The following is a 13,380-nucleotide window of genomic DNA, read 5'->3' as shown; positions in this document are numbered from 1 at the left end:
ACTGTGCAAAGAAAGGAAGAGCCAGGCCTAGTAATAGACATTTACCAGCAAACTGCTCTTTTATTTTTTCCTGCTAGTCAACCTTGGATTTGTACAAGTGAAAAAAAAAATCAACAGAAAACCCACAGAAAATTGCATCACCAGGATTCATCAACCTGATTCCATTCCAGAAAACATTCCAAAGGCTGAACCAGATTAAAAGGTTTGGCTTTCAGGAATCCCACTTCAGTATCTTACTAGCTTGTGGTTTTTGATACTGGGTTCTTAGACGGAAATGCTGAAACAAAGGTACGTGATCCATTTTCTGGCCCTGTGTCTGCCAAAGTGTTTGGAAGGCACAGTTCTTTTGCCTATAATAGTCAGGGAGCAACAGAATTTCAGCAGTGAATGCAGTGGAGAATCTGTTTCTTCTTACTGTCAGCAGAGCAGGAGCTCTTTTACAAAAACGTTGGTTTGCTGCAAAAATGTCGTGAGAAAACTAGCAGAAGGCATGGCCAAGCTAGGTAATTCTGCTAAACAGGAGCATGGCCTTTGCATTTTACTCATCAATAATTTCCACTGGGTTCAGAAGACATTATTCCCCCAAAGTATGCACAAGGTTTAATTGCAGTCCTCTTACCTGATGTGTAGGTGTGTATTCCCAGAATGCTTTGAAGATTTTGTTCAGTTCTCAGTTTGAAAATGAATTGACTTAGTTGTACTTTCCATACTGGTATACAGAGCACAATGGAGCCACCTTATCCTAAAGTTTCTGGATTTTTGCCCTGCAGTTCTCAGTTCAAAAATTAAAAAGAAACAATCCAAAATGCAAATAAAAGGTGTTCAGTGCAAAAGGCATGCAGATATGTGCATCTTAATGGATGTTTTAAAACATTTACTTGCTTTTAAAATTCTAGATTGTAGCAGGAGAGGGATGGAAGAGTCTGTCAGAAGGATCAGACTCCTTCTTTTTCCCTGGTTTGTTACCAAGCCAGGAATTCCAGTAAAACTCACCAGATAATCAGGGGAGGTCAAAGAAAATATTGTTTTTTCAACCCAAAGTTGCCCAGTAACTTTGAGAGGACGGGCCCAACGGACTGCTTCTCTGCCTCCCTTTTTATAGATTTTTTTAGTTTAAAGATTTAGCCAATCATCAATGGAACGGAATGTGTTAGCTTATTACAAACAAGTGTTTCCTTATCCTAGAGTTAAAGCAGATGCCTCCTTATTTATAGTTAAACAGATAACTCTTTATCTAGAGCTAAAACAGATGTCTTTTTAAATGGGCATTTTATCTTCCCTATTCTGTACATATGTTTTTCTATGCATAAGATATATGCCTTCCTTTACATAGGTTTGCTATGTATTGTTTCTTTTGTTTCTAATGGAGAAGCCCGCTTTTACAAATGGCATTACTACTGCCTAAACAATCTTTCCTTAAACTTATTGTAAACATTAAATCTCATGACTCCTGCTCGCAAAGCAGGTGGCAGTCGTGGCCAGGAGGCCTTTGCTCACCTTCGGGTTGTGCGCCAGTTACACCCGTTCCTGGAGCGAGAGGCCCTCTGAACTGACTCATGCCCTTGTCATCTCCCATAGCGATTACTGCAATGCGCTCTACTTGGGGCTACCCTTGAAGAATATCTGGAAGCTTCAGCTGGTCCAGAATGCAGCTGCGCGGGCTATTTTTGGTGCCCCTAGATCGGCACATGTGACACCGCTGCTGCACAAGCTGCAGTGGGTACCAGTTTGCTTCCGGGTCCAATTCAAGGTGTTGGTTATCACCTTTAAAGCCCCACATGGCATGGGGCCAGGCTACCTGAGGGACCGTCTCATCCCCACAACATCGACCCGCCCCACCCAGTCAGGCAGAGAGGGCATGTTATGGACCCCGTCTGTAAGAGAACTTCATCTGGTGGGGTCCAGGAAGTGGGCCTTCTCTGCAGTGGCCCCCGCCCTTTGGAACATCTTGCCCCCAGAGGTGAGGCAGGTGCCTTCACTTCCAACCTTCAGGAGGGCCCTGAAAACCTGGTTCTGCCGTTTTGTGTGGGGCAGAAAGGTGGGCAACCATTCATGGGGTTGGCTTGCGCCGTAGACCCCCTCCCACCTGATCAGAATTTTTAACCTCTTGGATTTTATACTTATTTATATTGTATTTTGTATTCGTAAATTGTTTTTATAAGATCTTGGTTGTTTATTATTGTAGTCTTAATTTTGTTGAGTCCCTCTTTTGGGGGAGATGGGCGGTAGCAAAATTTAAATAATAAATAATAAACATATAAGAAAAATATTCCAACAGAATACATTTATGAAAAAATATACTTGAAGCTCCATCACGAGTGAGAAATAGTCTGCCTTATTATGTAAAACATTTTGAAAGAAATACTCTTGTATGCTTGGACTGATATCTGTAGCTGTTAATGTTTCTTGCTGTTCTTAATTTTTTTTCTTTGATACTTATATTTCCATTTTTTATGCAGTTTCCAACCTGCTGCCCATGACCATCTACTTTGGGTTTCTAAGGTTCCCCAAACCATACCGTTTTCCTTTTCTCTGTCCCAAGTACAAGGACACCTCGATTTCCTGGAACTCAAGGCAATGGCCTTCACCTGGGGTGGACCGATGTTCCACACCGATTGACATCATTTCTATGATGCAGATGACAAGAATCCCCATGGATGAGTACTCTCCAATTTAACTGACGTTTGCAAATAATGAACAACTTCTCCCAGTTAGTCATTAGGCGCCACTCCCCACCCTCTTCATTCACTGTACAGAACAGATATCCTTACTGATGGTTGCAACTTAAGACACAATTCCTATTTGCCTAGTATTTTTAACTTGCTAGTATGTCCTTTTATCTAACAGTTTATCTAATAGGCTTATTGTCCTTTTGTCTTAGTTTTGTTTGTTTGTTTTAACGTTAACTGCTGTTTAAATAAGGAAAGCCTTTATACGATACGGAGAGCAATAAGAGAAGAGGAGAACACCGTGTTCTTTGTATGCATTTAGTTTATTACCTATGAGACAGAAAACTACAGCAAAGAGCAAAACAAGCAGACATAGCGTCATGAACTGAGAATTGTCAGAGTGCCCAAAAGTTTCAACCTCTTTTGCTCCTTAATAGTCAACCCTCTGGGCCTCTCCCTAAAAGAAGGCACCTCCCAATAGTCAGATTTCTCCAGATACAGCCTTGGTGAAGAAAGCTATAAACCTGCCACTGGCTGTCTGGTGGCGAAAGGATGTGGAATCTATGTTGAGATCCTTTGCTCCCTTTTTCACAGAATTGGTTGGCTAGAGCTTGCATTGGCTTATCCAGCTAAGAACACCTAGCCCTATTTTCTGGCTCCAGCTGTGATTTTCCTTTTTTCCATTCAGCTACGGCTGTATAGAAGTCTGGGTCTATGTTGCATATTACACTGCAATGCTCTGAAAAGTCACTGTTAGCTATGCTGGCAGAGAGTTAGTCTTGGTAAAACTGACACCATTCTGTAGCTTGTTCTGGAGTTGGCTTCTAAAGCACCCACCTTTCTTTGAATTGTATCTATTGCGTTGCTGTGATTATTACCCTACACCTTATTAGCATAAGCTGTTTATTTATGTATGTATTTATGTATGTATTTATTTATTTATTTATTCTCAAGGAGAATACACTTCTATCTGAAAATAAAAATAGCCAGAATCAGACAGTTCTGCTTTGAAAGAAAATACTTTGAACACATGGGTATTTTCCAATGGAATATTCTGCTTGGGATTCTAGACACCTCAGTTTAGCTGTGTGTTCCTGGTTTCACTCTTCATGTTCTTGGTCATTGCACCTGATATCAGGTGGGCAAAGGCATTAACATGTATTTAACAAGCAATACTGTCATCCCTTACTGGGTAACATTTATAAAGGTAGGCTCTGCACATGCAGAGTGAAGTATAATTTATTCTCCAGAAACTTCCAAAATTTGGATAAAATTGGTTGATCTAGGAAGGCCCCTTTGTGGTTTGACGTATTCTGTCATTGGCAAACTAGCAAAGTCACTACCAGGTTGAGTTTTCTTAGAAGCTACCTTGCTTGATGCCACATAATAACTATGTTTTGACATTATGTTAAATGTATTACCCCAGGAAAGCCTTGTCACGTATGTCTTGTTAAATGTCTTGTCCTTTCCCTTCTGTTCCTGTGGCAAGGATGCAAGATCTTTAGAAGATTTCACTTCCATCTTTTATGAAATACTGCTTTTCATATTATCTGAACCTAGCAAACTGAAAGAAGCTGGGCTCTGCTCAGGTTTGAACATGCCATTTTCAAACCATGGTTTAAGAAGTTGACACATCAGACTGATTTTTTTTATCAAATTAATTCCAAGTCTGGAATAATGCAGCACTGCAAGCTGTGGTTAATCAAAAGCAGAAGAGAAATTTCTAAACTCTTCTTCCGAGCTGTGCAAGAGAAGACAAAGTGAAAAAAGAGGGCTTGTGAGTGTGGGGAAAGTTCATTTTCATGTCAATAACTGAATCATCATTTACCAAGCCAGCAAAGAGTGACGTGACCTTGAATGCCTGTATCCCAGAGCTTGATTCCTTTAGCTAACTCTACCCATGCCTCTAAGAATCTAGATAAGTTTTTCCTTTCTGCTGTTTGTGAAACATCAGATAGTATTCTGGCCACTTTCCTTTCTGCAGTTTTACTTTCTCTTACTGGACTTTTTGCAGACAGTAGAGCACTTTTCACTTTGACACTTGGTTTTACTATCAGTGGAAGTGGATATTTTAATCCCTGTGGGTTTGCATCCACAGGAGTCCCCAGCCTTCTCCCTGCATTCCTTTCCTTGTTTCACAGCACTCTGAGAACTGCATGAGGAGTTGGTCACAGCTGAAAAGGAAACACAGTGAATGGTTATTCCTGAAACACCTTTTGGGAAAAAAACAGAGAGGCAACCTGGTACTTACAGATACTGACGGAACTTGAAGAATCTCTAGATATCCTGTGGAGGGAAGAAAAGGAGAATCATTTGTTTCTTCATGTTAATCTTCAGACCCTGCCTTACCACTGTTTTAAGTTTATCATCTTCATTCTTTCCTCAAGGATGAGTCCACAGCATTTATACATATTTAAGCAGAATACAAAAAGCATTACTCAATGTTTCATTATCTTTTGTGAAAATATCTTTTTTTTTAAAGTGCTATTTGAGGATTTTAAAGTGCTGTTTGAGGATTTTAAAGTGCTATTTGGGGATTTTCAAATGTATTCATATTATACTGTTACATGCATTTGGAAGTAACTGGAGTTTGGGGAGGTAAAGGTATAGGTCACACAGTGCTTGGTGAAAAGTTTGACCTAGGATAAATTAACAATGGAAACTCACCTCTCTTCTTCCTCCAGCAAAATTCTGTAGGCTACAATCTCAATATGAAGAGCTAACTTTACATTCAGGACCTTCTGGTAGTCACGTACTAGGCCAGCCAGTTCATCCTTGCCATTTCGAAGGGCATCCACCAACACAGAGTATTTCTGCTGGGCTTCTTGGACAGCTTGTTCACCTCCTTTGGTTGCCTCACCAACTGTCTTCTTGAGTTCGTTGTTCTGCGAAGGTGGTAGGACTGGATATGTTATCACCCACTTCTTAGCACCACATAATCAGATTGCTCATACCCTTCAAGAACATGGGCTAGAATCTTTGCTTCATTCATTCAATGGAAGAATAAGGAAATCCATTCTTTTACTAGTTGCAATTGCACCTAGTAATTCAGGCTTCGTCCTTCCATATGTTATCCTCTCCCCCCCACCCCCACCCCCAGGAAACCCAATGCACAAAATATAACTTTTGGGGCAGCCTGGCCAGTCTTGTCTAGGCCTGGAAGTTAAGCAGCACTGAGCATTCTGGAAGGGAGACCATCAGGGAAACCCGTGACTGTAGACTGTAGACTAGACTGGGAAATTGAAAACCATCCAGCAAAAAAAGTCATGGCAAACCAGTTATGTGATCTTGCCAAGAAAACCATATGGTTGTGCCCATGTAGCCATTAAGAATTGAGCTCAAGATTGAGAGCTTCTTTATCAGAACAACAAATGTTTGGTAATATGGGCTAATCCAGGTCCTGCGTATGCTACTGTTCAATTTACCTCGAACACACAGATACAACATACAAACAAACCCCACCGTACTTTTAGCATACAGATACCAATATCTTTATACCAACTGCATACTGGAAACAGGAATGTGGAAATACTGTAATCAGCATATTAGGAGTTACTATAACTGTGGAACATAAATATCCTGTGGCATGTAAAAATATTTTTGTACAGAATTGGAAAGAACATTAAATGCATATTCAGACAAAAAACAAACAAAAAAACAGTTCTATTTCTCACCTTAAAAAGTCAATTTTAAAAAATGATTTAATTTTTTTTAAAATTTGTATCATGAGAAAAGCTGTAAATTTTATGGCTGCTTGGAAAAAGAAGAGATTTAAGTTCTTCTAAGAAGGTCTTATGATTACTACTCAGCTTCAATCCAATATGCACCATGCTTCTTAATGCTTCACAACTAGTGTTTGTAATGCCCTTGTCTCTTTACTAATTACACAAAACTAGTGGAACAAATTCAGATTCTGGAACAGAAAATAGTAAGCACAAATAAGCTTCTTTACATAAAGAGGCATCTTTACATAAAGAGGCATCTTACACATACATGAATTATTCTATTGCTAATTTGAAGTTTGGATAATTCTTAAAAAAAACTAGTTGTCGAATTAGCAGTGTACCAAACTTACCTCCTTCTGCAAACGCTGAATTTCACACTGGACTTTCTCAATTTGTTTGATAAGTTCTGAAATCTGCTTCTCTTGATTCTTCAGATCCCCTTGGAAACTAGATCTCTTACTTTGAGCCTCTTCATACTAAGGGTGTCGATATAATAGGCTTTTATAAAATTACCATAATCATGTATTTACATTGATGCCATTTTTCCATGCTAACCATGTTCAAAGTGGCTCATGACATATGGTATAACATAACATTACAAGGCAGTTTGCTACAAAGCAATTTTCTTTTGGAAAAAAAAACTATAAATGCAAAATAAGATTATGCAACCTGCCGAAATGTATATTAGCATTTAAGAGAATTTTTTTTAAAAACTTAATCTAAATTATTACAAAAATACCTCATCATATCTAAAACTAATAATTGTCCTGGGAACTACCCCTAAGAACTCTGATGGTCTCAGGTTGCCCACATCAGCACTGTTCAAAGTTGGGGGCCTCGTGTGCCTTTTCAGGCCAGTTGAAGATGAGACAGATGGAAGAACCAGTATCAGCTCTTGCAGGATTCGGTGTCTGATAGTTCCCCCTATGACTACAAGCAACAGAATCCTACCATTTAGCAGTAGTTTGTTGGCCATGCTTCTGCTGAGTGGGCAGTCCCAAAACAGTATCTCCTTATTGCTTGCCTGGGATGTCTATCAGTCTTACCTAGTCCTTTTCTTCCAGTAAGTTAGTGAGAAAAGTCTTTGGGCAAGGAGGCAGCATGGAAGCCATTCAATCCCACGACTCAAGTATACATTGTACATACACATTTTTTGTGGTGGTTACAAGATATTTGCTGACATTATGACTGTTCCACTGCAACTTTTGTTTGAGTGAGGAGCATGGAAGTGCCAGACAGAGCAGTAAATCAGCAAGAAGATGTTAAAGACTGAGGAGGATATACCACTGCCTGTCCTGTACCCTCACTTACAACAGAGGATGCTCTCCTGTCACTTATATCTGAGTAAGATTCTTCTGCCAGTTCAGTAGGCACCTGTATGTGAAATGGGAAGCAGCCCCATTTCTTATGAGCAATGCCTATAGTGTCACACTTCAGTGAAGTAGTTTGGTAATCAATCGCCAAGGAAGCCACAAACATATACAGTGCTATGTTAAAAAGTTAGCAAGTGACACAAAAAATAAGCAGGCAAAGTTTGTGAACTTGTAGCATTTCACCTAGCAAGTAACTCTTGTCAGTATTGTATTATACTTTTATCAGTAGGTCTTTTTAAAAAACAAATAAAAATTACCAGCTTTTGCACTGATGTGAAATACCTTGTTTTGGTAATATTTATCTGCCTCAGCTTTACTTCTTTCCACAATTGCCTCATACTCTTTTCGGATTGTAGCTATGGTACTGTCCAAGTCAGGGTTTCTACTGTTGTCAATTTTCACAATCACATCCAAGTCTTCATCTTGCTTCTCAAGCTGATCTTTCTCCTAGATGTTGATTCAAATGCACCATCAGTTCTTTAGCCCAGGCCAGGGGGAGGTCATGTGAAGGAAAGAGGATCTCTTCAGTGGATCCCTCCCTACTTACCTTCTTATACACACATTTCAGGAACTGGATCTCTTGGCTCAGGAGACAGACTTTCTTCTCCAGCTCTGCATTGTTTGAACAGATACAGTCTACGTCCTAAACAGATAACATTCTCATATTATATTCTTTTTAGTGGTATGACTTCCAAGGAAAGCGGGGTGGATTCCGAGTTCACTTAAACTATCAGAGGTATTGAAAGTTATTTTATAAATTAAAATAAATAACAATTTTTTTTTCATATTTTTTTAAACCCATTATTCCCAGGTTTCATGTCAGTTGACCCTTAAACTCCACCCACAGCTGGATATCTCCCTTTGTGCCAAATGATTTATTCTATTATTTGCAAAAACATTAAGTAGAGAATGTGGGTTTTCTTGTTTTTGAGTAAGAATATTCCACTGTTGAGGATCTCTTTTCTTCTTTTCAGCTATTTGTTTTAATAAAACATGTCATAGAAATAATTTGAAAAGTGGAGCAGATGAAACATACATGCATAAAGAAAGTTCATGAATGGGTGACTACATTTTAAAAAATTATTGCCATTTTCTTCCATGTCTAATTTATTTCTGCATTCAAGAGTTGTTTTTTTTAAATGCATGGAATTAAACCAGTTACTTGATGGATCAAGACTCTGATCCATCAGCTAACTACACTGGAGGGTGTAGGTGGTCGGTGGAAGGTGGGTAGTTCATGCAGCATGCTGTGAATCATAAAAAGTATAACCAGGGTAAATTAACCAAGCTTAATGGGTTGCATAAATGCAGCCATTTGGTAGCAAGAAATCATTTCTGATTTTTGTAGTGATTGTTTTGCTTTCTTGGAACCCAGTAAAAGGAGAGAAAAAGCGTTGTATGGAACAGTGGGAAGAATGTGAAATAGACGCACTCACTGATTTGGATGGAAATAGTATTGGATGAGTAATAAAAAATCCATGCACTTTATATTTGTAAAATGATCCTACCTTAGTATTTGAATGCCATTCCAGACTATAACTTAGAAGGTTTTATTAATCAGCATAGCTATTGATCAATCATCTGTTGTAAACATACTACTCCAAATACACCATTGCAAAAATATTATTGCAAGACTATATTGCAGTGCTATTATACTGTAGGATACTATAGATTATAGGATATATTACCCAAAATATCAGGCTGATTTGTTGACACTGAAAATATTCTTAAATATTATTTAAGTTGCTATAATATAAATATTATCATTTAACCTGTTAAAAATAGACAGGTTTGGATTGCCAGAATCATATTGAAAAATAATCTGAGAACTATCAGCATTCAAATGTAACATTTATCCCTTTACTCATTATTTTGGTTTTAATTTTTTTAACTAACTGCACTTATGAGTTGTCCTGCTTACCTTCTTAAGTTCTATAATCTCTTTCTCTGCTGCAACACGCTGCTTTGCTTTCTCTTCGTATCTAGAAGGAACAAAAATTAGACTCCTCAAGAAGTATAACAGAGAAGGAGATGAATCAAACAGTAATGTGGGACATCTGGTCATAGTCTTCCCAATAAGATGATATGTATGGTGGTTCCAAATGCTCCTATATGTATCACTCCCAAAATATCTCAGAGAAATGGGACTGGGGAAATAAGCCTTGACTGACATATTGGCAAATTATGTGCAGAAAACTCAGTCCCAATTATTTCTAGTTAAAAGGAATATGAGGGACGCGGTGGCGCTGTGGGTTAAACCGCTGAGCTGCTAAGCTTGCTGATCGGAAGGTCAGTGGCTTGAATCTGCATGATGGGGTGAGCTCCCGTTGCTAGTCCCAGCTCCTGCCAACCTAGCAGTTCGAAAACATGCAAATGTGAGTAGATTAATAGGTACCACTTCGGTGGGCAGGTAACGGCGTTCCGTTTAGTCATGCCAGCCACATGACCACGGAAGTGTCTACGGACAAATGCCGGCTCTTCAGCTTTGAAACAGAGATGAGCACCGCCCCCTAGAGTCAGACACGACTGGACTTAATGTCAAGGGAAACCTTTACCTTTACCTAAAAGGAATATGCAACAGGTGATAGTAGATTGTTCCTCCTGAACACATGGCTGTTTGTTAACAGAACAGACAATAGTGGAGTAAACAATTTAATGCAATGACTCCATGTTCCAAAATTCCCATACAATTTTCCCAGCAATACATATGACCCCATCCTCATATTCATCCCATGGCATGGTTGACTCTTGAAATACAAACAGGTATCATTATTGTTCCTCCACTGTTCAGTGTCAGGACTTTTGACTGAAAATTCCTTGAGCAACCTTGGGACAAAAGGGAAAGGGGGCACTAGAATATGAGAAAGCTCTTTGACAAATCCAGGTAGAAAGACCAACGATCTCCTTTTCAGAAAGTCACTTCATGCATTTACCTGCATATCCTACATATCTTGAACTCACATAAAACAGGAATTAGACAGGGCAATCTTATACATGCCTACTCAGTGGTAAGCTTCATTGTCTTTGGTGGAGCTTACTCCCAAGTAAACAGGGATCACCTCCACCATCATAAGAGACTGACTGCAGAGTCCTTATGAAGCACACAGTCTGTGTCATTTCTCATCTGCTCTGCATCATTCAGGAAGAACTCACTTGGACTTGGAATCTGCAGCCTGTGCCTTTGTACTTTCACTATCACTTTGAAGCTTCTTGGTCTCATACTTCACATTATCCTGCTGCCTCCTCAGGATTGCAATGAAGTCTTCAAAAAGAGAGTCAAAGTTTTCCATGGGTGGTTTAGTTTGTTGTTGCAGGAGGGTCCATTTAGTTTCTAGCAGCTGGTTCTTCTGTTCCAAGGACTGCACCTGAAATCCAAAGTGAAATCCATCCATGAATCCATCAGTACATAAAATCAATCCATCAGTCAAAGCTGAACATTAATTCTGTTTCAAAGAATACTTTGCAACCCAAACAACATTTTAGCAGTCCAATCTAACAAAGATGCAAAATGTATTATTGGGTTGATAAATGGGTAATCCATTTTTTTACACAACCCCAGATGAAAGTCAAAGCCAAAGCAAGGAGTAATCTAGAAGGCAAAACATGTATTAGAAAAGGCTGAAAGAACAGAGCTTGCTCCATGTAAATTAAATTATGGCAGGGACTCAAGACTTCAATCTTGAATATTAACCCAGTAAAGTTACTGGCTCGTGAACAAAATATTTAGTGGATCACAATGATTGTTACAAGTTGCTTCAACTTGTTAAAATGTCTAGGTTTGCTTCCATAGAAACAATTTACTCAACACATGCAACCAGGCTATAGACTTTTTCAAATACTCTTTAAAAGATGTCAGGAAAAGAGGAGGAATAATTATTCATTCCAATTTCAAAGTAGTTAGAAGAAACCATGTAAACCCTGGATTCTAGCAGTTCAGCTCAAGTGATCACTATATTGGTGGCAGAAGATTACCAAAAATAGCAATGGGCATTACAGAACAATATTTGGACAGAGGTTGATACCTTCTGACCAGAATAAGAAGTCTTAGTGCAACAATAACTTTAAATGGTGAAAAATATAGAAGAAGCCTAACATTGCACCAAAGTTTACTAGGAATCCTGGTTTTATCAGTGGCATAGTAGAGTAAGGAACTTTAAACCTTCAGATTTGGAAGTCTCACCTTATCAATGAAACCAGCAAATTTGCTGTTAAGGGACTTCATTTGCTCCATCTCTTTGCATTTCACTTTCTGGATCTCAGGGGAGATACTGATATGGAAAGGCTCCAACAGCTTTGGATCAACATGGACTCCCTGGATGCTGCATCTCCTTTGAACTCCCTGGACTCCACTTCCACAGGTGCCACTCTTGCAGCCTCCACTCAGGGATAAGGTTGTCCTTCCTCCAGAGTTAGACATTTTCTTGCTGCTGTCGGAGCTAGAATGGAACAAGGTGCTCAAGCTGCTTGCACTATCCTCGGTAAAGGGGCTTTGAGCATTTTGTTGGCTGCCTGCTAAAAGCTGATAACTCATTTTGCCTAGTTCTGATGGAAGGGGCTGCAGAGGAGAAGGGCGAAGATGTGGGTATTAGACGCCTCCAATGGAGACCTTTGAATTGGCCTCTCTTTTATATGTTTGAGGATCTGGGCTTGGTTGCATGAGAAGATGAGGATTCATGTGGTTGGTATGCCTGCCAGCAAAACATGATCTTCAAGAAGCTAGACTGCAACTAAACCAGAAAATAAAGGTTGAAATTAAAAATTGCATGACTTGCAAATGTGTTCAGAGGATATTGCTTAATTAATTTGCTTTCTAACTCTAATTATAGTCTAGTCCAAAACATTATCCCACAAAAGATCTTCATAGACTGACCATAACATTTGTGACTCTTTTTATATTATGATGGGAGAGGACACTTTTGTGTATATTACTGATATATCAAAGGTATGGATCAAATTGTTGAGGAACTAAAAAGAATACATGAAAAAACCTGGGTCAAAATGGAGGTCCACAGCAAAATAATAATTATCCAGTAGCACTCAGTAATTTGAAGATGTGTCTGGCCCTTGGAGCAAATCCCTCCTCCTCTCATGCATTGCATTCACTCCCTACAGTGCACTGTGCAGCTGTACTAAGTCCACCAATACAGCTCCTTCAGGCAGCTCTGGGAAGAATAATTGTTATGTTGTTCGCATTATTATAATGGAGGATTGCAACCTGTTACATGATATGTAATGCTCCAGGTTTAATTCCAGATGATGATGATGCTGCCCAATTGTATCCAATTCTTGGTGATTCTAGGGACCAGCTGTCTCCACTTTGTCCGACCTTGTATAGCTTTTTTTAGTTGTTTAATGCTCTGGCTGGTGTCGATTTTGATGGTGTCTAGTCATTGTGTTTTTTGGCAGCCTCATTTCCTTTTACCACTCACCATTCTGAGCATAACTGTCTTTTCCAGCAAGTTTGATTGCATGACATGGCCAAAATAAGTAAGGTGGAGTTTTGTGATTTTGCCCACCAGCGATATGTCTGGTTTTATATGCTCCAATACTTGCTTATTTGTCACCTTTGCTGACCAAGGAATGCACAGGAGCCTTCTCCAACACCACAGCTCA

General features: G+C 39.3%; 1 protein-coding gene across 1 annotated transcript; it reads right to left on the bottom strand.

Annotated features, from left to right (window-relative positions):
* Window positions 1-4,367: 4,367 nt before the first annotated feature.
* Window positions 4,368-12,298, bottom strand: LOC134490079 (keratin, type II cytoskeletal 4-like). Its single transcript, XM_063292963.1, has 8 exons — window positions 11,948-12,298; window positions 10,921-11,132; window positions 9,689-9,749; window positions 8,315-8,410; window positions 8,050-8,214; window positions 6,745-6,870; window positions 5,337-5,554; window positions 4,368-4,410 (listed from the first exon to the last, which is right to left on the bottom strand). Exons 1-8 carry the CDS (start codon window positions 12,296-12,298, stop codon window positions 4,368-4,370), a joined length of 1,272 nt encoding a protein of 423 aa, XP_063149033.1.
* Window positions 12,299-13,380: the final 1,082 nt, after the last annotated feature.

This window comes from Candoia aspera, chromosome 2 (genome assembly GCF_035149785.1).
Source record: "Candoia aspera isolate rCanAsp1 chromosome 2, rCanAsp1.hap2, whole genome shotgun sequence".
NCBI lineage: Eukaryota > Metazoa > Chordata > Lepidosauria > Squamata > Boidae > Candoia > Candoia aspera.
This window is presented reverse-complemented; position numbering and strand designations above follow the sequence as displayed.

Excerpts from the sequence above, each read along its gene's own strand:
- LOC134490079 (XM_063292963.1), bottom strand. The coding sequence starts at position 12,298 with ATGAGTTATCAGCTTTTAGCAGGCAGCCAACAAAATGCTCAAAGCCCC. Across the intron at positions 9,750-10,920 it reads GCTGCAGATTCCAAGTCCAA|ATACGAAGAGAAAGCAAAGC; the intron begins GTGAGTTCTTCC and ends TGTTCCTTCTAG. Across the intron at positions 4,411-5,336 it reads TTGCTGGAGGAAGAAGAGAG|CTCGGAAGAAGAGTTTAGAA; the intron begins GTGAGTTTCCAT and ends TCTCTTGCACAG.